Source organism: Hydractinia symbiolongicarpus, chromosome 6 (assembly GCF_029227915.1).
Source record: "Hydractinia symbiolongicarpus strain clone_291-10 chromosome 6, HSymV2.1, whole genome shotgun sequence".
NCBI classification, from domain to species: Eukaryota; Metazoa; Cnidaria; class Hydrozoa; order Anthoathecata; family Hydractiniidae; genus Hydractinia; species Hydractinia symbiolongicarpus.
In genome coordinates, this window is record NC_079880.1 from 20,812,357 (window position 1) to 20,838,203 (window position 25,847).

The 25,847-nt window shown below is 33.7% G+C and overlaps 1 protein-coding gene across 1 annotated transcript; it reads right to left on the minus strand.

Annotated features, from left to right (window-relative positions):
- Nucleotides 1-39: 39 nt before the first annotated feature.
- LOC130647481 (kynureninase-like) lies at nucleotides 40-24,834 on the minus strand. Its single transcript, XM_057453352.1, has 15 exons — nucleotides 24,634-24,834; nucleotides 18,653-18,773; nucleotides 12,148-12,230; nucleotides 11,889-11,950; nucleotides 11,544-11,615; nucleotides 11,246-11,320; nucleotides 9,739-9,820; nucleotides 5,216-5,280; nucleotides 4,882-4,980; nucleotides 4,425-4,501; nucleotides 3,406-3,458; nucleotides 3,000-3,088; nucleotides 2,832-2,886; nucleotides 1,632-1,816; nucleotides 40-220 (listed from the first exon to the last, which is right to left on the minus strand). The coding sequence occupies exons 1-15, from the start codon at nucleotides 24,800-24,802 to the stop codon at nucleotides 101-103; spliced, it is 1,407 nt and encodes a 468-aa protein (XP_057309335.1). The 5' UTR covers nucleotides 24,803-24,834; the 3' UTR covers nucleotides 40-100.
- Nucleotides 24,835-25,847: the final 1,013 nt, after the last annotated feature.

Sequence of the window (25,847 nt, forward strand, 5' to 3'; positions counted from 1 at the left end):
AAAAATTTTTGCGGTAGTACAAAATAAGAAAAGAAAATCTATCACTCAATAAAATATTATATCATTATTTTCAATGTAGTACAAAATAAAATATGAAAATTTAATGTTTTAAAGCAAGTAATACTTGACTCAAAGTCTCCACAAATTTAAACACGTCTGTAAAATTGTTGTAGAGCGGTGCTGGAGAAACACGAATCACATTTGGTTGTCGTTTGTCACACTAAAATGTAATAAAACAGCAATTTAAGGTACTAAAAATAGACTTGAAGGTGGCAGATCCCACTTAACCCATCATGGCATTACCGATCACAATACTGAAACGCTTGGTGGTTGATAGAACGGACCGGCACAGAAGCACAAGCAACCCACTTAATAAAATAAATTTTCTGGGATGATCATAGACAGTTTCAAAATGGAGGTCACTTTACCGAGAAAAAAATGATATAGAAAAAATATATGCCACTCAACAAGCAATTTCAGCCGCGCCTTTACAACAAGTCATTCTCAAAAAAATCATCCTTAAAACTAGGATAAGGAACGGCCTGTCGACACAACAGAAACAAAAATACCATATAAAGGAGTTGGGACTTTTAGCAGCGTAATTGGCGAAAAAAAACTTTGTAAAGTCCCAATGTGTGTCACATTAACACTACATAGATCCAAAAGGATTTTGATTTACCTTTTACACCGAGGGATCATCATTACTGTATCATGGATTTCATCAGGAATGTATGTGACAGTTAATTTCAGACACTTATTTCTCAAAATTTTGTTTTTTTTAAAAAAATATTTATGGGATAACAAAGCAAATTAAGTTGTGTATGAGAGAATATAAATATGAAATTTAATTTTTTTCAGGTAGCCATAAATCTATATTTTAGTTTTGGATAGAGATTTGAATGATACAGATTTGACTTTTAAAATTGCTACGATTCTAACTGCCATGACCCCCTGTTCAGAATTGAATCAATTAGACATTTGGCGAACTAAAAGTGATATTTCAATTACCAAGGGAGAATGGCCGAACCAATAGAATTTTTCTTACCACCCACAAAGAAGTATGAAATAGTACTAATGGTCGATAGTAAAAGCCGTACTAGTGACAGTTGGAATAAACACCTAAAGTTCTCAGCGCGTTTAGATCTGCATCGTCATCTAAAGCTCGGGCACAAGGGTCAACTATTTTAAACTTTCCTAAATGTATTGGAACGGAGAATCCACTTGGCGGAGACATGATTTCAATCCTATCCTGGGTAAGCTTTAAAAGAGAAAATCAAGAGATTTTATAGTACTTTCTGCCCTGCCCTACAAAACGTGTTGAAGACATTTTATCATTTTAGAATCATAACTCAAAAAGACAAAAATAAACGTTTTAGAACGTATACTTGTATTGATTTTCCTAACATAACATTCATTCAGACAGGCATGAGACGGCCATTAATAAATAATATTAATAAGGAGAGCTTAGGTAAAACAGGTCCCGCAACTTTGTTTGTGTTGGTTACTAAGGCTTCTCGAACAGCGGTTGAACGCACTATAAAATCTCTCAGATTTTCTCATATAAAATCTGAACGTCTTTGCACGCGGAGTTACAACGAACTCACCGAGATCAAAACAAACAAAACGCTTACCACGACCCCTCTTCTTGTTAACTCTTTATGAACGATATCAATTGACATTGAGAAATGCAAAGACAATTGGCTACCACGACAGCGAACATCACTTGGTGTGATTATATCAACTTTGGCGCCAAAATGAGTCATGTGACTTGGTAGTTGTGACGTCAGAGTGCATTTGATGAGGTATTCTAGATATCCTACGAAAAGCAAAGTTTCAATTTCAGCAGACATTCGTGAGAGGGCAAGGTTGACAAAAAAAACATTGACAAAAAAAGTGTATACAGCGGCTTTGTGCTTTCGTAAAAAGGGTATACTTGGCGTATTCGATGAGACAAACCCCGGATTTTAAATTGGCTCAGACAAAAATAAGGAATGTCGTGTGGTTACAATGTTCTGTTTCGACTTAATAACACTCCAAAAATAAAAATTGACCAACAATCGAATACTTTAATCGGCGAAACAAATTTTTGCCCTATCCGAGAAAGTTTATCTTGCAAAAAAAAAAAATGAAATTGTTCATTCGTTAAGTTTATCTCGCGAAAGTTTATTTAGCTAATGATTTTCACTTTTCTCAGAAACTTGAATTAAAGGGAGGAAAAAGATACGTCAGTTTCGTTTACTTCGTTTCTTTGAAAATTTGGACTGAACACTCTTTTTGATTACCAAAATGGTATTTTTATACGCCCTTGAGCCTTAAATTGACACAAAATGAATTTCGCGGTAAAATTCAAGGTTTTTTATAAAAAAAGTACCAAATCTTAAAGTCAAAATCGGTGAACTCATATAACTGATCACTTGACCAAATTTGATAAATTTCTAAAAAGGTTTGATCTGTTTGAAAATTCCCTCATCTTTTTAAAAACCATAAATTTATAAATCTTCGGTCAAATTTTTTTTAACGGATGATATCTTTGGCGTTACATATTTAAGATTTTAAAGTCATACCTCCTTTCCGCCTGAAATTTCTCATAGAATTCAAAAATCGTGTTAGTTTTGACACATCTAGTTATTTTAAAAAACACGCCTTTATTCCAGGGCGTTTCTATGTCACCTTTTTACCTCCGTGACAATGTCTGTATAAAAAAAATTCTGAATTTTTGTTTGAATAAAAACACAGGATACAGCCTGTCGTTATCCCATTTAGCTAAAACACACAAATAAGCACCAAGTGGTCCATCAAGTATTTACTGTAAATGAATACCAAATCCAAACCTGTTAATAATCGTTGCTTTTTAATAATCTTTGACATCCCTACTTTCTCAAATATCTAAAAATTAAAAATACACCATGAATAACTGATTTAGAAGTATATCTCACAAAAGCAAGTTTGAGTTATCTGTGATGGATGCTTCCATATCTAACACAACGTGACAAACTTACATCTAAACTTGCAAGAACTGGAATAGTTGAAAAGAGAGCAGGATTCGAGACAGCATATCCCCTGGCACCAGGAATGATGGGTAATTTTTCTAAAAATAAACAAGAACATTACGGTAGAGTCAAGAGCAAGGTGTTATTTTCTTTCAAATATTGTTGACGAATAAAAGTGAACAACTTCTGTCATATAAGCAAGGCAAGAAAGAAATGGGAACCCTGATAAAAGAAAATTGCGTGCAATATTTGTGGTGCTATATCAGATAAGACATTACACTCTAAGTCAAGAAACCGAAAACAACAAAGCCATCCTTACTGTATATTTTCAAAAGGTAAATTGTAAAATAAAAACGACTTGGGGACAAGGTTGTCAGCGTGAGTATGTAAAAAAGATGGGAAACAAAAAACCTACCATTATCCATATGAAATCTGTCTTTAAATTCAACACCCCACCAACCAGTTAATCTACGTGAAGAGAATAAGGTTAATGAGCGTGTGAACAAAATGTCCAAAATATCTCTTAATTTATTGTTACCAACGTGGGTCTTGTGATCTTATGTATACATTAGGTATGTATCGACATTTTCATTCAGTTTCCATCACATGGTAGAGTTTGACCTGTGGCTGTGGTAAAGGCTACTGCTAACATGCCTGTGCTGTGGACTGAACCATGGACCTAGTTATTGCGAAGCGAACCTGGTAACCACATTTTTGCGCAGAATTATTTTCGCGAATCTACTAGTACAATTTCTCTCTCTTTTTTTTAAACATGTTTATCGAAGATGTTGATGTTAATCAAATTATTTCTCTATTCCCTTTTTTACAAAAAAAAGAAAGAAAAGTGTAATATTCGAAAGAGTCATTTTAGTAATTATGCAAGTATTTATTTATTGAGCAATATAAGAATAACTGTGTAAGAAAGTGTAGAGACCGAGAAAGACTTGGCAGGACCTTTTGATGTAGATGCTAGCATAAAACACAGAGTTTAAGCCGAGAATGATGATCATGAAATTTGAGGTTTGAGGAATTTTGAGGAAAATTTTCAACCTTTAGAAGATAACTGTATTTTAATGAAAGAAATTGAACAGATTTAAGACGTTAAGTCGAGAATGATAATTATAAATAAAATTAGAAGAGTTTTAAGAAAAATTTTTAACCTTAAGAAAATTGGTATTTTCATAAAACAAATTAAAAAGATTTCGAAAACAATTTCGTATTTTTCCGCAAAAATTGAAAAATATTTGAGACTAGTCCTTCCTCCCTTATATATCGCATTTCCTGTTTCTGTAACAGACGGACAAACAGACAGATGACCGGTACTATTTTAGAGATTTTAACGGTTATTGTAGTATTTTTATGTATTTTAAGAAAAGAGATTTTGTTACTCCTTTAATTCTTAAGAAAAAATAGATTGATAGAAAGGATTCTTACTTTTTAATATTTTTATCGTAAGCATATTTTTCATGAACAAAAGCACCAGCAGTCGAACCAGGTCCTGAATTTAAATACTAAAAATAGAGAAGTCAATATTAACACGCACACACATACACACAGCTGCTCTCACAAATATGTTTTTACAGTTTATTAAGAGTCCCTTTATGCGTTTTCCAAATGTTGTATTTACAACACAAAAAACACTTTTATATCCGCCATTATGAGTCTTGTTATTAGGTAAAGCAAACATGTGATGTATTAAGAGGGAGGTTCCTTCGAATAAAGGAAGTTCCTTCAACCAGAGTGAGTAACTGTGTTCACTGAAATAGCTTTATTGTTAAACAATTTCTTTATATGTACATGTGTTTACCTTATATGTACATGCATTTACCTTATATGTAAATGCATTTACCTTATATGTACATGTATTTACCTTATTTGTACACGTAATTACCTTATATGTACACCAACATGCAAAATCTACATCCCACTCATGCATTTTTAGTTCCACATTTCCGACAGCATGTGCTAGATCGAATCCAACTTTGCAACCCTAAAAACACAACATTCAAAATCCTTGTAAACGAACAATCCTAAAATCACAATATTTAAAGTCTAATAAAGAACTCTAATCATTTCATAGTCCGTTTAACAAATAAATAAAATAGTTTTTAAAAGAAATGAACAAAAAGTTCAACCTAAAATATCTGAAAATAACAATAAAAAATATATATAGTTCCTATTTGCACCAAGAAAGACTTTCAACCAGTCAGTACACAAAATCATACTTTGTTATGACCAGCTTTTGTGATACTTTGAAGATCAAAATACTGTCCTGTGTAAAATTGAACACCTAAATAAAAATTCGAACATTATATCATGATGACGGACAGCTAGGAAATACATGGAAATTTCATTCTACAACCTCAGTCATAATATGTTGGGGATGGCGGCGGAATTACACACCACAAGGCCCTTTCGCACTTTACTGGTCAATGTTTACAGTGGTCACTGACGTCAGAACGGCCGGATTTCTTACCTTGGTGGGCAATAATGACACAGATAAAACAATTCAACATAACTCTTTATAGGCTTTCTTAACTTATTCAATACATTTATTATCACCTACATTATCTTGAGCGTATAAAGTCTGTTCACATGGTCAAAATAAAACTATAATTAAGCTCTTTGCCAGATAAGAGTGTAGCTATACCAGCTCTAGGTATCATTAACAGAAATAAGAAATCTAAAGTCCAGACATCTTTTGGTCAAATACCAGTTGGTTCTTTATTATCTTATCACAGTCCACTTATGCCTCTAGATTTTAAAGTATACTGCACAGTTGACCCTTCTGCAAACACCATTTTCGTTAAGTGAGTGAATCAAACATGCTTGAATTTATTGATAAATTCTTTTTTTTATTGATACCTGGGTCAATAAATTTAAAACCGCGGAAAAACGACTTGATGTTGAGAATCCAGTATATTCCCCGTTCCCTCTATACGGCTAATTCGCAATGCATTATGGTAGTTGTATTCTACAGTTTTCCCTCCCAGAAGCGAGAGTTTGTAAATAAATAACAGCATTCTTTTTATTGTGGCGATAATAACAAAAAGCCGTTATTGTTTGTGATAATTTTCAAATCTCCTCAAGAAAATCATTATCTCCCTTATCCAAAACCCGTGTTATTGATGTAAACATTTAAATATTGTTAGTTAGTGAGGTTTTAGGAGTGAAAGAAGTCGAAATGGAAGTAATAAATAAGGATACAGATTTAGATATAATTTTAAGCTCTACAGATCTTGGGCCTAGCTTTTCTCAAAGCTCTTGTGTGGTACCAAGACCTGTTTTTAAAGAATTAACAAATGCCGAGAGGGACGAAGAAGTGGAGGAAAGAACACACGAAGATATAAGTCAATGGTCAACTGATCTTGCAGCTATGCCTTCGATCACCCAGGAGAAAATTCACCAATATTTAGTTCTTGGAAATAGCTGTGATAGCAAGCCGAAGGGTGCTACAAAGCATAAAATTCTTGGATACCAACTATTCAAGGAGAGCTACGTGAAGAAAGTGAGAGTTAAAAGTAATGTTATGGCTGAAAAATTAACTTTTCTTGTGAAATGTTTTGTAGCTGCTTCCATGAAAAGAGAAAAATATTCTGTTTATGTCCACCTGTGTCAAAGAAGTGGTGATATTTTGTATGCGAAATGTTTATGTAAAGCTGGAGCAGGAGGATGCTGTAAGCATGTCGCAGCAGTTCTATTTCAATTGGTTGAATACAAACAGTTGGACTTAAAAATTGTCCCTGATGACAAGACATGCACAGATTTGTTACAAAAATGGCATGTACCTGGAGAAAGTGCAAATTCTGCACCAATAAAATTTTCTGCAATGGCATTCGAGAAAGCAGACCTTACGAAAGACACAAATGAAAGTCGCAAAAGTTGGTCACAGGAAATAGAAAATTTTGTTCTACACCACTTTTTGCACATGAGCCCTCAACCGAAAAAGTCAAAAAATTAGCGACAGACTTATTTGAAATAGGGCAAGGAACTTCAATGGCATATTTATTACAAGGAAATGACTATAAACCATCATCATTTTATTAATTAATTTATAAGATTCGAATCCGGTATAAAACTTAAAGTGTGCTTCATTGTGTTTAAACCGGTCAATTGAAAATGCTATGTCACTTATAGTGGCTTGTTGTTTTTCAATAGTTTGATCAAGTTCCTTTTCATGAATTCTCATACAACTAATTTCGGCTCTCAATTTTTCCAACTCTTGTTTTAACTCTTCCTCCACAGATAATTCTGCAGCAATGTCATTTGTCGTAGCCCTCACAGGAGAAAATAGTTGCAATTTACAGTTTGTACTGTTGAGAGTTTTTCTTGGTTTGCTAGCTGTTGGTTTGATAGTTTTTGGGACTATTGTGGGAACATTGTTCATATATGTCTTCTTTCCACCAGTGAAATGAACAGAGCAAACTCTATGCGATGTAGAAGGTACAAAATCCTTTCTACTGATCATAAAAAGCCATTTCTTTCGAAGCTCTGAGTCTTTAGGAATGACATAAAAAGATAAGTCTGGATTCTTCTTTGAGTTGTTTTGACAGAGAGGTACACAGCAAGTTATCCCTCCTCCTTTACTTTTAGCTTGCAATAAAAAGCTTGAACTTGATGAAAAGTTTGAGCCAATGCTTGCAGGAGAGCCCAAGTTTTGAAAAAAACTGTTGTCTTGATTAGAATTTTGTATATCGCTTTGGTTTTGAGTAGAATTAAGGATGAAGTGTACTTGTTCGGCCATTTTTGTTACTACGAATGGTTTGTTTACGTTTTCGCGGAATACAACTACCATAATGCATTGCGAATTAGCCGTATAGAGGGAACGGGGAATTGACAACGGTTTATTATCTCTGTTGTACTTATTTTCAATATCAAAAGTTTATTTGCTTCTGGTTTTAACTTTGCTTTTCAATAAATCGCTTTCTTAGTCTTTGCAGATTGCTCCTCGTTAACTGTATTATTATAACTGTCCACATCATAACAAATAGAAACGTTCGCTTTCCTTTGTTTTTTCTTTCTTAAGGAAAGTCCATATAAAGTTTACATGTTACATTGCGTTGTAACAGCTTGTTCTTATGTTGTCACGTGGTATACGTTTACATAAAACATGATCACACGGAGAGAATGTTAGAAAAAGTGCGCAAAGAATTTAGCACAACTTATTTTCCTCATGAAAGCACTTGCAGCAAGGTTTTTAGCGTGGATTTTCGTTTAGATGACAATTTGCAACGAGTTTTTGTTTTTACTATATCGCAAGTATTACTACATGAGAAAAAGCATGAAAAATTATCTTATTCGCTCCTAAACTTTTTTTGTGCTTTTAAAAAAAAACTACAGCCATAAATGTATGCTGTTTTTAGCTTCTGTACTTGTTTATACAAAATTGTTGTTTTAAAATTAAACTGTAAAATAAACTTTGAGAAAATAAATTCCTCAAAATCTAGAAGCATGCAGAAATTTTTAATTTAAATTTAGACACGTGGTTTTTATTAGGGACCCTCTTGATTAAGAACAAGATAAACCATGATCTTTCAGGGCAAACTTAAGAGCCATTTTCTGTAACAGTCAGTAAGGTTTCCAAAATTACTAGATTTTTAAAGATACTATGGTTTTCTTTCTGCAAGAAAGAGGGGCTACACATTTCCTAGTAACAGCTATAAATAAAGATATGACATTTCTTGTGAGGCTCTAAATGCCAAAATTATGACATTTTCGTATCATTTTTTTGTAAATTTAAGGTTGCTTTGAGCAATATTATCTAGCTAGCATGACTAGATCACATGGATTTTCTTATTCCTTTGTGAATTACTCACCTTGGATTAAACATTTTCAAATATCGTGTAGTTTAAAAATGTTGCCCATTCTGAAAAAAGGACTGGAACTAGTTACCTAAACTGTTTTTTCGCCAGTTTGAAGGTCATTGATGAAAAGCACATGATTTCAACGCTTAGTTTAATGTTTTTTTGTACAAAATTAAGCACTTTACCCAATGCCAATTAGATTCCAACATTGCTGTATAAGGTGTAACCAAATTTGGGCCTCAAAAGTAGGGAAAATTGGTCAATTGGAAAAAAGGTCTGAGAGGTGCTTTCACGCTAAAATTTTTAGCTAAAAAATTCTGCAAAACTGGTACACGATCCATAGAATTTATGGACTATAACAGAATCCGTATGAAATCAAAGTGGATGCAAACTTATTTTATGATTTATATAATTTCAAACATGGAACCCAGAAATTCGTTAAAAAATGGCCCAAAAAGGCCCCCAAAGAACAAATATTCAAACGACCATAAATCTTAACCGATAACCGAAATCAAACAAAATTTTCAAAAAATTCCTAAAACCATAGTATCTCTAACGTAAGTAAAAATCTAGCAATTTTGGAAACCTCACTTCCTTTCCTTATGAGTATTGCCTGATTCTTACAGAAAATGGATCTTAAGTTGACCATAAACATAATCACAAGAAGAAGACTGCTGTAAATGAATGCTCTCGAAGCCACCACATAAGCAACAGCGCTATTTACGACAAAACTTCTTTACGCTCTGATAATTTCATCACCCTCGATAATGAACTGGGTTGAGTGTGAGGTTGACAATTTCTAGTAGGGATATTTAATGTACATGCAAGGAAATCGACTGAGGGGGCACAACAAGACGCTTGATTTTGATGTTTGTGAAAACAAGACATAACCCACAACGTTAGAAACATGAGCAATGGTTAAGTTGTGGCTACAAACAACATACCTGAAAACAATATAAGTGCTATTTCATCACCTTCTTCTTCGATCAGAGAAATTATATCTTCGTTTCTTAGCAGAACTTCACCCTTAGTAAAACAAGCAAAAAATACACTTCATATCTTGTCCTTTGTTGATATCATTTGACTCGATTTGTTACGGTTCGAGATTAACAAAATAAAATTATTTGCAGTTCGAGTTAAAACAAGATACTTATTTTCTAGATAATCTCTAGATAAACACATATTTACCAGATAATCAAAAAAAGTCCTGAAAAATTTGAATTGCCTGAATATTCATTAGCCAAAGGATTACTCATCATACACTCATTGCGACTACAAAATAATTACATTTGATTTTCACTAAGGTAAGCCATTATCACTAATTAAAATCATTTAGGCTACAGAAATACTGTGGTGCCATAATAATCGAAAAAATTGTATAGTCCAGAAGTCTCCCACACAACACAGCAGGCAATAAGTCAGCCCTGCCCTCAGTTTAGTGAGAAGAGATGTTCTGTGAAGACTCTAACAATTGCTTCATGTTAAACTTTGCCCGTGACAAGCGTTTTCGAAGCATGTCACTGGCGACTTCTGCGATACACAACCTAATGGTGCCCTAACCTAACGAGTGCATCTCGAAAAGCCAGTTGGTAGTGAGCTATTAACCTAACAAAGTCAAAGACTTGTACTCCATTGCCATTTGTCATTGTCTTAGGAGATCAATGCATCAAATTTATGAGAGGTCTAGCCCTAAAAAAAGGTGAATGACGAAAGTTATTGCCAGCTGAAAAATTTCACTACAAAAAAATATTGCCGACACAATGCCGACTTAAATCAGTTGAAATGTATCTCACGTCTCAGTTTTATTGCAGACGTACAAAAATTCTAATTTCAAGGGCTGGTTTTATATTTTAATCGTTGAAAACAATTTGAATTCAATCTGAATTTAATAATGAGACCTTTTATCATGCTGAGAGAAAAAGCTGTTCCAGGGGCATTTTGAATCTTTTCCTAGGATGTCAGGATAGTCCTTCGTTTCGAAGACTCTTAAAAAAAGGCTTAACAGCCATAATAGTGTATTTCTAGCTAACACCCTGTTAAGATGGCTACAGATTTAGGAAGTTAAAGAATTTAAAAATGTCAATAAAAAAATTTACTAATTCAAATCACAGTGAAATAATGTTTAAAATCAAAACCATATACTTGCAATTGTTTCTCAATTGACAAAAAATAGCAAAATAAAGCTGAAATTTGGAACATTAGCCTACCATCAAAAATACCTTCGAAATAGTTAAACAATAGCATGGTAATTTTGTGTTAAAAAAATATTGATTGTTCCTAGTGCATTCATGTCTTGACAACAAAATATGTGAATTTGATCAAATTTGAAAAAAAAATTTGCAAAATCTACAAAATTTCTTGATTGGGGTGATTGGAAAGACCTCTTGGGTAAAACAACGCAATCTTACAGGAAAAAAAAGTCGAAAAACAATGTATACAGGTAAAACCCACCTCTCTTGGTTTTGCTAAAATTAAGGAGTTCTTTGGATCAAATCCATGGAATTTAATCTGTGATTCGACGGCTGCCTAAAAAAATCATTTTTAGGTTTAAGCTGTTATTTCAGGGTTGTCATTTTAAGAATACAATGATTCGTTATCTAGAGTATATCGAAACGTTAGTGTCTAAAACAGCAAAGTCCTGGAAAACAAAACCCTTTTAAAGCATTGAGTAACCTGAAAAAATGTTTGAAACAATTTTCAAATATTCTTTTTTACGTTCAAAACACATTGTAACCAAAGACATACTTACATGATCTGAAGGAAAAGCATTACTTTCGATAAGAATTTTATGACGGCTTTCAGTTGGATCATAAAACGCTGCCTGAAAAAAAAAACATATTGTATGGGTAATCATTGTTGGAGACTGATTTCTAATTCAAACAGTTTCCCATTAGTCAGGAATATTCACTTAGCCTGGCTGGCTATTGTGGAAAGTCTAGAAACTGGGTTCATTATCATCATCAGCTTAACATCTGTTTTTCATGCTGGCATGTGTTGGTTAGAATACTCAAGTCTTCTCTGGGCTTTGCCCCGGGAACTATCAAGTCTCTACAATTACTTAGTTGCAAAACATACATAAACTTTGTATACTTACCATCATAAAATGTAGATTTACCGACAGTGTGTTCATGATCACAACTTCAATTGGTTTTGCTCCTAGAAAAAAAATAATTAAAAAAAAACGTTTCGGCGGGTGAATAAGTATTATAAATTAATTGTAGAATAAATTGACAACCAAATTTTATTCTAAATGCATCATTATTAGTAAGTTTAGACAGAAATATATACATGTCCTCGCTGTGGAAAAAGCCTTCACACAACTAAGCTTTACACAACCACAAAAAATTTATTACCTATCAATTTAGCACTCTGGTCAATGACGAATTCTGCAATATGTTGATACGGTCGTTTCCCAGTATAGTGTCCTTGAACCCCACTATAATTTTAATGTAAAATGTGTCATCATCATTCTTGGCTTAACGTCCGTTTTCCATACTAGCATGGGTTGGAAGGGGTATAATAATGACCCTCTTCCAATCTGATCTAAACTGTGTTAGATCTAAACTCAACTTCCTCTCTATCAAGTCTGTCCTTATAACCTCCTGCCAAGTCTTTCTCAGTCTGCCTCTGGGGTGTGCCCCAGGAACTTACCCAATTATCCCCCTCCATTCTTTCCAAGTGCCCCAGCCAATTCAATCTTCTTATCTGGAAAACATCTTTAATTCTACGGATACTTAGCCTGCTTCTTAGCTCATCTGATCTCTTTCTGTCTCTCAGACTGGCGTTACACATCCACCTAACCATTCTCATATCATTCCTTTCTAAACGGTCAAGATCTTCCTGTTTACTGCCCATGTCTCACTACAGTACAACATAACACTTCTTACACAGGCCTCATACAACTTACCTTTTAACTCAATTGACAAGACTCTGCTAGTCGACAAAGGAAGTAACTCTTTGAACTTTTTCCAAGCAGAACCTATCCTGCAAATAACACTTCTTCCAACACCCCCTTCACTGCCCAACATATCACCTAAGTAACAGAAGATCTCAACTATCTTTAACGAGCCACTGTTGTACATCATTGAAGCTGGAAATACTTCATTCTCTATAATCTCACCTTTGCAACGCTTACATAAAAACTGAATGTCAGATCTTAACCTTCCACCAATACTACTGCACTTCTTATGTACCCAATGCTTGCAAGTCTGACAAAAAATTGAGTTACTACCAACCCCTTTCCTGCAAACTCCACAAGGCCACTTTCCAACTACAAGGTCACACTTGGTTGCAATGCTACTAATCATGACTTTAGACTTTGCTGTGTTCACCCTTAGCCCTTTCTCTTCTAGTCCTTTCTTCCACTTCTCAAACTTTTCAACTCATTCTTCCATGGACTGTTATATTTAAAAAGTTGTGTTTGTCCAAATGTTTATCATTGTTTCTTTTAGTTTGCTATTACAGAACCCTTCCCTTAACATACTTTTTGCATGCCCTACTAACCAGGCTAGTAACCAGCCAGCATAGCTAGCTGCCAGCAAATAGCCAACTAGGCTATAACCTTTACCTTTGACGTCTCCCTTTCTTAACAAATTAAAATTAAATATTGTAAATGCTTGACTGATGCTAGAAGTACTCCAGGAAGTTTTTCTAGAGATATTGACTTTGGGGAGGGAGAGTGAGGGGATAGTAAAGAGATTTAGCAGTGATAATCTGCTGCACTGTATACTGACTAATGATATTGTCATTATAGTGTAATGTAAACAATATTGTGTTTAGCCATCTGAATTCCAAGTGTAAACAAGCTTAATTTTTAGCAAAATCCAAGTTTAAATGTTTTAGAAACCAGGTCTTTGTGCATTTTTTGTTTGTTTGTTTATATATACATAAAATATTAAAATTTAATCTTGCAGAATTGTTTAAATTGTTTATTTGCAGAAAATAACCTTCCTAGAATTCTTCCACATTTTTTGTCTCTGATTAAAGTTTTTTGTGGATAAAATTTTAAGGTTGTAAAAAAATTTATTCTGGGTAGTACGTAAGAACCATTCAAGTAATCATTTTGTGTTTTTTTCAAAAACAAATCAAAACCGTACAGTATTTTCCGGTATATAACCCGCACATTGTAAACCCGCAGTTCAGCTTTTTTAGGGAGTTATAAACTAGATGCTATCAGATAGCCAGCACCTTCGTATAACCTGCAAAAAATTTCAATCAATGTGTTTTACTTACCCAGACCTTTGCATAACCCCCATTGTGTTAAGAAAAAATTCAGCGTCATTTTATAAATATGTGCGTGTATTCTGTGTCATTTTTTTTTATGCTGTAGACAAGTGGGGGACGTTTCAACTTGTGAACCCCAAACACGAGTGTCTGAACTAGCAACTCTCTGTCTTAACTTCCTTGTCTCCGATTGCCGAAATAATAATGAATTTAAAATTCATTCGAACAAGTCGATCTTCAGCTAATGCCGACATCACTAAATCAGACAATGCTATTTTCTTTTTATTTGTAGACATTAGTTTCAGCCTATAATAATCCTTGCTTCCAAGGTAGATAACACTAGGTTGAGGATGGCTAGTGTAAATGTTGGTACTCTGAGAGGTAGAGCAGGTGAACGTAGATCTGTTGATATGTGTTGTGTTCAGGAAGTCAGTTGAAGAGGAGCTTCAGTGAGATTTGTGGAAGGTAGGAGGGCAAGGTATAAGCTTTTTTGGATTGGTAATAGTGATGGATATGGAGGAGTTGGCATATTCGTTGCAGAGAAGTGGGTAGAAAAAGTAATAGATGTTATGCGTGTTAATAGTCGTATTATAGTGATAAAGTTTTTGATAGGTAATAGGATTCTCACTTTTCTGTCAGTTTATGCTCCACAGTGTGGACTCAGTGAGGAAGATAAAGATAAGTTTTATGATGAGTTAATAGCAGTCACATCAAAGTTTGGAGACACTGAACTTGTCATGGTGGGCGGCGACTTTAATGGTCATGTTGGGAAGTCATCTCAAGGTTATAGAGGTGTGCATGGAGGCTATGGATTTGGGAGCAGAAATAAGGAAGGGGAGAGATTGCTTGAGTTTGGAATGGCAACGGACATGGTGGTTTGCAACACATCATTCGGTAAGAGACAGAGTAGGCTGATAACATATGAGTCAGGTGGTTGTAAGACACAGATAGATTACTTCCTGGTTAGAAAGTCAGACAAGAAAGTGGTGAAGGACGTGAAAGTTATATCGGGGGAAGAGTGTGTTTACCAGCATAGGTTGCTGGTTTGTGATATTATCTTGAAGAGTGTTAAAGAAGCGAAGGGAAAGTACAGGCCCCGTCGAAAAGTCTGGAAGCTGAAGGAAGAGATTGTAGCAAGACAATTTAGTGCAAAAGTTCAGCAGTTAGCCTACAATAGTCAATGTGATAGTGACAATGTTAAAAGTACTTGGACTACTTTGAAGAATTGTCTTCTAGAAGCTTCTGATGATACCTGTGGGTGGACGAAAGGACTTGCAAGACATAGACAGACCTGGTGGTGGAATAATGAGGTTGACCAGTGTATAAAGGAACAGAGGAAACTTTGGAAAGAGTGGAAGTCAGGTGGTAGTAAAAATATTTACTTAGAAGCTAAGCGTCGTGCTCGTACAGCAGTGTATAAGGCAAAATCAGAAGCAGAGAGAAACAGATTTGCAGATGTGTTAAGAAGGGAAGACCAGTGCAATGAGGTATTCAAGATAGCAAAGAAAATGAAGAAGACTAATCAAGATGTTGTAGGTGAGAAGTGTATACGTAATGATGAAGGTGTTTTGGCTAGCACAGAGGAGGAGAAAAGGGTAGCTTGGAAGAATCATTATCAGAGGTTGCTTAACACTGAGTTTGATTGGGACGAGGATAATTTGTCTGCTGATGATGTTGTAGAAGGGCCAGCTATGCAGATCAAGACGAAATGGGTAGTGGAGGCTATTAGGAAATTGAAGATTGGCAAGGCTGCAGGAGTATCAGGTATTGTTGCAGAGATGGTAAAAGCATCTGGATATATTGGAGTTGAGCTTATTACAAGTCTTGCTAACCAGATTATAAAGGATGGTGCTATTCCGAGTGAGTGGCAGTCGAGTGTAATAGTGAATTGTTTCAAGGGCAAGGGTGATGCATTAGAAAGGGGTAACTATAGAGGTTTGAAGTTGGTTGATCAAGTAATGAAAGTTATTGAAAGAGTGATTGATAAGTTACTTAGAGAAAGAATTGATATAGATAAGATGCAATTTGGTTTTGTTCCAGGGCGTGGCACTACAGATGCAATATTTTTACTCAGACAGCTTCAGGAAAAGTATTTAGGAAAGAGAAAGAATCTCTATTTTTTCCTTTGTAGATTTAGAGAAAGCTTTTGATAGAGTGCCACGTAAATTTATTTGGTGGGCTATGAGAAAATTAGGTGTGGATGAGTTGCTAGTTACGATGGTACAGTCTATGTACAGCAATGCTAGAAGTCGTGTCAGGATTAACGATTCACTTAGTGATGAATTTAGTGTAAATGTTGGTGTACATCAGGGTTCTGTACTTAGTCCTTTGTTGTTTATTCTAGTCTTAGAAGCGCTGTCGATGGAGTTCAGAACAGGTTGTCCATGGGAGTTATTGTATGCAGATGATTTGGTTCTCATAGCAGAGTCGATGGAAGAATTAGTTAAAAAGTTTGAGAAGTGGAAGAAAGGACTAGGAGAGAAAGGGCTAAAGGTAAACACAGCAAAGTCTAAAGTCATGATTAGTAGCATTGCAGCCAAGTGTGACCTTGTAGTTGGAAAGTGGCCTTGTGGAGTTTGCAGGAAAGGGGTTGGTAGTAACTCAATTTTTTGTCAGACTTGCAAGCATTGGGTACATAAGAAGTGCAGTAGTATTAGTGGAAGGTTAAGAGCTGACATACAGTTTGTATGCAAGCGTTGCAAAGGTGAGATTATAGAGAATGAAGTATTTCCAGCTTTAATGATGTACAACAGTGGCTCGTTAGAGATAGTTGAGAACTTCTGTTACTTAGGTGATATGTTGGGCAGTGAAGGGGGTGTTGGTAGAAGTGTTACTTGCAGGATAGGTTCTGCTTGGAAAAAGTTCAGAGTTACTTCCTTTGTTGACTAGCAGAGTCTTGTCAATTGAGTTAAAAGGTAAGTTGTATGAGGCCTGTGTAAGAAGTGTTATGTTGTACGGTAGTGAGACATGGGCAGTGAAGCAGGAAGATCTTGACCGTTTAGAAAGGAATGATATGAGAATGGTTAGGTGGATGTGTAACGCCAGTCTGAGAGACAGAAAGAGTTCAGATGAGCTAAGAAGCAGGCTAAGTCTCCGTAGAATTAAAGATGTTATCCAGATAAGAAGATTGAACTGGCTGGGGCACTTGGAAAGAATGGAGGAGGATAATTGGGTAAGAAAGTGTAGAGACTTGATAGTTCCTGGGGCAAAGCCCAGAGGCAGACCAAGAAAGACTTGGCAGGAGGTTATAAGGACAGACTTGATACAGAGGAAGTTGAGTTTAGATCTAACACAGTCTAGATCAGATTGGAAGAGGGTCATTAATATACCCCGTCCAACCTATGCTAGCATGGAAAACGGACGTTAAGCCGAGAATGATGATAATGATGATGATTCCTGTGATTTAACAAACAAACAAATAAAAAAACATGCTATCCAGTTATAAACCTAAAATAAAATCTCTGTTTTTTTATGTATATTTAAGTTTTTTGGCATAAAAATAAACAACATAATAATTATCGCGGATTGCCTGTAACAGCGATGAACGGAACGTTCTTTTCTAATGTTTATATAATTTTGTTATCCTTTTATATCTCAGCAATCACAGTGTGGATGACAAAATGAATGGCCGCAATGAGGAGGAGATAGTTGCGTGTGTCTTAATAATTGTATTTTATATTTATTTTTAATATTTTCATTGGCCACTTGTTGCTTGAAGGTAGCGAAGATAAAAAAGAAAATTATTATCTATACTTTAATTTTAACATTTTTCAATATTTTTACCAGCAATTAATAATTAAGTCCTGGGCACTAGGTTGCGAAATACCTGCTAATTAAACCTAAAAATGATACTATTACCGGAAGCAAATCATTTCAATGTGCTCAATGTGATTGCAAAGATATAAATAGATTAGAATTACATTATCTCCAGAATTGTGTTTCAGAGAGAGCTCGTAATATTAGCATTGGCAAGCAATAGAAAGTTAAAACAATTTCACTATGTGAAAAAAAGTAAAGCATGTATATGAAGTAAGATTACGTAGATATAGGATCGCGCATGCAATTATATGTATGCATTTTATCCTGTTGGTATATACTATTTTATTCATTAAATGTATAAACTTTAAATTTCATAACAAATGACAGAAAATAAAAAACTTATGACACAAGATATTACCAGCAACACTATCAACCTTAATATACAGCTTGAAATTAAACTTTTTGGAACAAGCCAGCCACCTGGTAGCTACTCCTAACATATTCAAAGCTAGCTATATTATTTGGCTGGTTTAACACCAAGAATAATAAACAAACTATTTGAACAGTCCAATATCTGGCAGATACATACAATTATCTCATATTAGTACCAAATGTTAATACTTATATTGTATGATGAACTAATTTTTGCAAAAAATGCAAGTAAACAAAATATATACATGTACACTACTTCACTGCAAACTAAAAAAATTCTTATAACTAATCCTGTTTTATAGTATTCAGTATTTTGGTATGTATATTCTGTGTAATGAAAATGGATACGGAAATAGGTCCATTTATCACCATAACTGTAATAAATAAAATTTTTGTAATATTAAGTTTTCCAACCAAAAGTACAACTTAAATTAATAAGCCTACCACAGCTGCCACTTGTGTACTTCTTCATCAAGTAGATTTTTAGCCTGCTTTGGGGCTAAGCCAAGAGACATCCCAGCCAAGTATATACAGTCATCTTCTCCAGCAACCAAACTAAGATCAACTAGAAAAAGAAACATCTTGTTATACAAATTCAATTTGATTGTAATTAAATGTTGGAGGATATGCGTATCCCCTAGTAATATTTTTGTAAGGTTAAAGCTTGTTGACAAATAAAATGCAATTAACAAAATACCCCAGGTAGTTTTCTATCTTAGAATTTAAGATGTTTCCTGACAAGACAACTCGAAACAATTTTGTTGACAACACAATATTTTAAAAAAATCGTCTTACGTTCATAAACATTGATATTGGCAAGATTAGGAAAGTAATGCAAAATAGTGGGTTGTGCAGTAGAAAACTTTCGTAGAGGTTTTGTTACAATTAACTGTTATCAGTTGTTAGTTTAACTAACAAAACACAATAAAAATAAAACAACATTATTAACACTAAGGGTCTGCAAACAAAGGTTGGTTAATAGTTTTTTGAATATATTATTATCTCAGAAGGAAAAATGCACACATTCAGATATCAGCTTTGTTATTATAAAATATTCTTGGACAAGTTTAGTATAGTATCAAAACTTCAAGCACTAAAAAAATCTTTGGGGGAAAACAAAATAAATAAAATTAGCAAGAGATTAGTGTATGGCTTACAGTGTGATAAATGTGTACCAAATGTACCTTATTATTTTATTTGCTTTTTATTTACTGGTCATCAGTTTCTTGTAAGTATCAAAGTAAGATAAAAACAAAAGAAATATATATTGTATCACTGATATTTCATTGCAACATTTTTTAAAAAACTTTAACATCAATTAATAAGTCCTAGGCACTAGGTTGCATAACACATGCCAAAATACATGCCAAAGAAAACATTCCGTGTTGTTTAGGCAAAAAAAAAATTAATGTTACTGATATGATTGGAAAAATAAACACAATACAAAAACTGTCAAAAAAATATAATCTCTTTTTGACCTCAAACTACTTTCCAGTCTCTGAGTGTAAGGACAAAGTATAAGAGAACACTGGTTTGAAAACAAACTAATTAATAAAATGCAATAAAGAATAATGCCAGGCACAGAGACAAAATATTCTGAGAAATGGCAAGAAAAGAATCTTTCTACTCAGCCAATCACAAACAGAAGATACTATAAAACTTTGATGCTTCAACAGCCAACTGCACAAATGTGTGTACCCGCCAGTTAAGTGGGATTTTCTGTCAATGTAATTGTATTTATGTGCTTTACATGTTGTCTTAATTCTTTAACTAAGATTTCAATGCTATTAAAGATCTTTATCCTTTTGCTCAAATTATTCCAGCAGTAGTAAAATCACTCGATCACTATGTAAAACCACTCTGAGGTGGCTAAAGGGAGGCGTAGCACAGCACATGTTTCTTAATCAAAACAAACTAAACACTATATCTTTTGACAGTGCAAATACAACCCTTTTAATTCACGGCGGCACGCGGCAAATGCCGACGTGATTGCCGTCGTGATTTGAGAAAAAACTAATATCACGTCGGCAAAAAAATGCCATCGCTAGAATTTTTATATTTTCAAAAAAAAAAAATTGTTGCCTAAAGAAATAAAGATTTTTCACTTATTTTGTAAAAAAATACAGTAAAAAACTTTTTTCTTTTCTTTCCTTTAAATCCTTTCTTTTCATTGCTTTCGGGAACTCAAGCTGTGTTTACATTTTGTTTTTTCTTCTACGAACCCACCATGTGTATGTTTTTTCATTCATTCGTTTTTTCCTCCACGTGTTCTTTTCTATTTTTAATTCATTCGAATTGCGTCATAAAAAAAAGAAGAAAATTTTTATTCCCGTAGGGACATCTTCTCTTTTTGTTAAGTCGATTCAAACGTGCCACTTTATTAACAACAAACATTTTACCAATGAAGACTTCAAAAATGGTTAATTTGTCTGTAGTGAAAAAGTGGAATTTAAAAGAAAAGAATTTGAGTATTTTTGTGATGATCCAAGTGATCCTTCGAAAGTTACAAAAATAAAATGTTCAGTGTGTAGCGAATTTTATGGAGAAAATTCAAAAGAATCATGCAAACTTGATTCATCCGTGCTTCGTCGGCGTTCACCTCCGTACGAGTTAGGAACCGCATGGCCTGTATATCCTCCGTGAGACCAAGGCTACCAACCACGAAGGGGCCGGGCTGTTGATATCTGTGTCTACGTAGTTCCTAATTAGGCCAGGAGTCGGTGAATTAGCTAGGATGAACTTGTTGGCTTTGTACAGTCACACACGTGGTTCGTGTGCCAAAAAGAGAGGTCGTGCGAAGCGAAGATTTTCACTTCTAAGAATAGGTACAGGGGCTTCGATATGTCCAACACGTGGGTGGGGAAATGGTAGCGTAGCTCGTAGTGGTCGATTGTGGGTTGTTTTCGAAACGATGATTTAGAAGATAGAAGACTGCAACTAATGAAAATTTTTCTCTATTATTCGTAAATTTCATAAAACGTTTTAAGTATGATACAAAAAATATATATACAACTTTAAACAACACCGAAAACGAAAGGAAAAACCCCTTTTCTTAAAAAAAAGTTTTGCCGACGTGAAATAGGTATTTGCCGACGTGTCTGGCAAAAGTATCAAATCACGTCGGCACGATTTTGCCGTCGTAAAAAATTCCTAATTAAAAGGGTTGAAATAATAAAGAAAAAAAAAATATATTTGGTCGATTGAAAGGAGGATTGATAGAATGTTTTTAGCTGATGAAATCATTGCGACTATGCAACACGGAACATTGATAGGCAGCAAAAACCATGTCTAATTAGGAGAGATAAATTATTATTATTAACATTAGATTATTAACATTAGATTATCATAGCCTAATTTCCCTGACTGTAATAATTGAGAAAAAACAATTCCAGTGCATTTTTAGGCTAAACTATATTATAACCAACACAGCCAACACTGCCAGCCAAACATACAGAATCAATGTCATTGCAGTGCGCAATACAAACAATGCAAGTTGTTTTGTATTGGACTTACAGCATTACAATGACAATGCGTTAGGTAATCCATTAGAAATGTTACCTAGACCAAACTTCAATCAATGTGCGCAACGAAGGTCATCATGTATAAAGGCATAATTAACCAGCAAAAAGAAAAGATTTGGGTTTGCCTTTATAAACAGTTGATATCAAATGACGTAGTAATTAATAGTATGCTAAATGAAGAGATAGCAACTTTCATTTCCAACAATGTCATAAATCACATTGCATAATAGAGGATTCAAAATCAATATAAATACATTATGGATATTTGTTGGTCACCATGTTTTCCCTCAACCAAAAGTTATACCATCCCAGCCCGCACAAGACGTCTTTAAGACCTCTTTAGATGTCTTTTTTAAATCTTCTGTTAGAAATATGCATCTTTAATGCATCTTCTAAAGAACGTCTTTAAAAAACATTTTTTATACGTCTTTTGAAAGTTAATAAATTCAAATCTTGTAGTATACAAATTGGCAGGATTTTAATAAAAGCATCTGCGGGACACCTGTTGTTTAAAAAGTAAGTACTTTTGTTTTGTGATTCTCGGAATATATTACAGCGGTTTTTAATACTAAATCAGCGGTTTTTAATACTAAGATAAATTTGGGCTCAATTCAGAAATACAGTACTGTGAAAAGGTTTGTTAACATAATGTTCGTGTACCAAGCGTGGTGCACAAGAACCACGATAAAATCGTCGTCTTTATATATAACAAACATTCAAACATTCTATCATGGCCACCACACTAATATTATTATCTCCACAAAGGATCATGTGTCCCACGATTTTTTGCGAGCTCCACAATTTTTATAGCCAGTATAATTTAATTAATTTTCTTTTCAAAAAAGTTTTTCATTAGAGTTAATTTGCTTGTTTCAGGTTTTATCAAGTTAAAAAAGCATATTCATAGTTTTTGCTTGGTTAATACTTTTTTATAATGGACGAAATTGTTTTTTTATGAAATCGCATTGCATTTTAAAAGTTTAAAAACGAAAAGCGGCAATAGAAATGTTTTTTAAGATCGCATTTTAAAAGGTTATAAACGAAAAGCAGCGATATAAAATGTTTTTTACATCGCATTTTAAAAGTTTAAGAGAGAAAAAAGGCAATAGAAATGTTTTTTTAGATCACATTTTAAAAGTTTAAGAAAGAAAAACGGTGATGGAAATGCTTCTCTAGATCACATTTTAAAAGTTTAATACAAATAGCGGCGATAGAAATGCTCTTTTAGATTGCATTTTAAAAGTTTAAGAACAAAAAGCAGCGATAAAAATGCTTTCACGCCACATTTTAAAAATTTAAGAAAGAAGAACGGCGATAGAAATGTTTTTTAGATCATATTTTAAAAGTTTAAAAACGAGAAGAGGGGAAAGAAATGTTTTTTACATCGCGTTTTGATTCACGAACAAATAAAATCTATTATTTAGCTAGCTTTATGACAACGAATTAAAACAGCAAGTGTTAATTTATTTTTTTGCCCTTGTTTTTGATTTAATCGATGAACTAATAGTCCTTATTGTTTTACAATAGAAGTTATCTATCATAGACGTCACGGTGTAATGTTTAATTTTTGTTTGTGTAGAGTCCACGAAACATGATCGTGAGGTCCACAATTGTTAATAAAATACGCATCGTGGGCTATCGTGGTGTGTGCGTAACATGAAATAAATACGAACCACAATGTTAAAAAAACCTTTTCACAGTACTGTAAGTGATTTTTTCTCTCAAGAATCTGTCAACGAGCGTTTCAAAGATGCGAATTAGCAAGAAATGAAAGCATAATTGGGACCAAGCTGCGAAATGCTTAAATACCTTAAATGTATAAATTTCCAAAAAACAAAGGAAAAGTCACTTTTACATTTAATACATTTGTTTCTTCTGAAGTGACTTTTTTATCATTTTGAATATATTCTTTGTTTATTTCAGCCTTGCAACCGTTACGACGATTTCAACCTGCAATTTCCACAGAATTTTTTAGGTGATTCTTTCTAGCCCGAAATATGCTAAAAAATTTGATTAGAGTTCCAATTTATGCTTTAAATAGTAAGATTTATTAAAAAACGTGATACAAATTAGTGTACATCTCATGGATAAGTGCATAGATAGAATTCATAATACAGATTATTTTAATGATTACAAATTTTAAATATAAATATGAATGATTTAATTGTGTAGTGTTTATTTACTTATTTTTGGTTATATTTGCTTACTGTAATTGCAAAATATATTAGCTAATTGTTTAAAGTGTCAATACGAGTTTGAAAAAGTTCAAAATATTTTCATTGCAAAGTATTTTTCGTCTTTGATACCGTTAATTCAGCAATTTAATTGAAAACGTGTGTTTCAACATTAACGTAAACATCTTAAATTTATTTTATCAAATGCCTATTTTTTCTAAAAAGTTAATAAAAAAAACAAAAAGAAAACAATAAAAACCAAGAAAGATGTCTCATACATAGATAAGATACATTTAAAAAGTTGCAGTAAAGATACATTTTAGCCACTCCCACATCTGTAAAAGGTCTACAAGACATTTTTAAAAAGACTTCTGAGTTCTTTTGAAATGAATCTTTGAAAAGACATCTTTTAGACACTTAAAAAGATGCATTATAGACAGGCAAATCAGTGCTAAAAGTCGTATTTTAGAGCTCTTTGTGTCAGCGGAGATGTGACAACCCTGACCCCGGAAAATAAAGAATCAAAAAGGTAGACATGAATAAATTGGAAGAAGCCTAGCTTACTACTAGCATTTAACCTACATCACAATAAATATTATGCTTATACATATATAGCTACATATATAAACATATTTTTATTTCCCACTTAGTTAGAAAAAATTACATGAACCATGTGATTTTTTCTGTTCCTCGCAGTTCTTTCTTCCCTTTCTAGAACAAAGGATATTACCATCAGATATTGTTTTGTTCTTCGGATAGTGAAAGTCACGGCGATAGTTCTTTAATTCATCAATATTATCTAAGTATTCCGCAAATTGTCTAGTTTCAATTAAAAGTCCTGTTTCCAGTGACAGTTTTCGTAAAGTATCAAAGGGATGCTGTGCATACTGGGCCGCCATCTTTGCAAAATGTGCTTTTTGTCACGGCATGAAAAGATTTGTTTTGTTTTTTGAATTTCCGCGCCCAAAGGCGTAGGAAATTCTTTAAAACCGTCGTTTTTTTCTTTCGGAGCATTTTTTGAGAAAAAATCGACCCTGGGATTTCACGTTGGTCCGTCACAGATGTAAACTTCGTACCCAAGTTCCTTAACTACTAGGAAGTCTAGTATTGACGCTTCAGGCCAAAATTGGTATTTGTTTTCGACAAAATTTGGCACAGTTAACAAAAAAAGTATGCTGAACATAATGGTGGCATAATAATTTTGAGTTTTGTCACCTAAATGTCATTTTAGGCCAAAATTGGTCCAAAAATTAGAACTACTTTATTTTCAACAAAATTTGGAACAGTTAACAAATAAAGTATGCTGAACATGATGGTGACATCAAAATTTTGATTTCTTGTTACCTAAATGTCATTTTAGGCCAAAATTGGTCCAAAAATTAATACTACTTTATTTTTGACAAATTTTGGCACAATTAACAAAAAAAGTATGGTGAACATGATGGTGACATCAAAATTTCGGTTTTTTGCCACCTTAAATGTCATTTTAGGCCAAAATTGGTCTAAAAATTAAAAATACTTTATTTTCAACAAAAATTGGCAAAGTTAACAAAAAAAGTATGCTGACATAATGGTGACATCAAAATTTTGATTTTTGTCACCTAAATGTCATTTTAGGCCAAAATTGGTCCAAAAATTAAAAATACTTCATTTTCAACAAAAATTGGCAAAGTTAACAAAAAAAGTATGCTGACATAATGGTGACATCAAAATTTTGATTTTTGTCACCTAAATGCCATTTTAGACCAAAATTGGTCCAAAAATTAAAACCACTTCATTTTCGGCTAAATCTGGCACGGTTAACAAATAAAGTATGCTGAAAATGATGATGGTACAAAAGTTTGATTTTTTGTCACCTAAATGTCATTTCAGGCCAAAATTTATCCAAAAATTAAAACTGCTTTATTTTCGACAAAAATTGACACAGTTAATAAAAAAAGTATG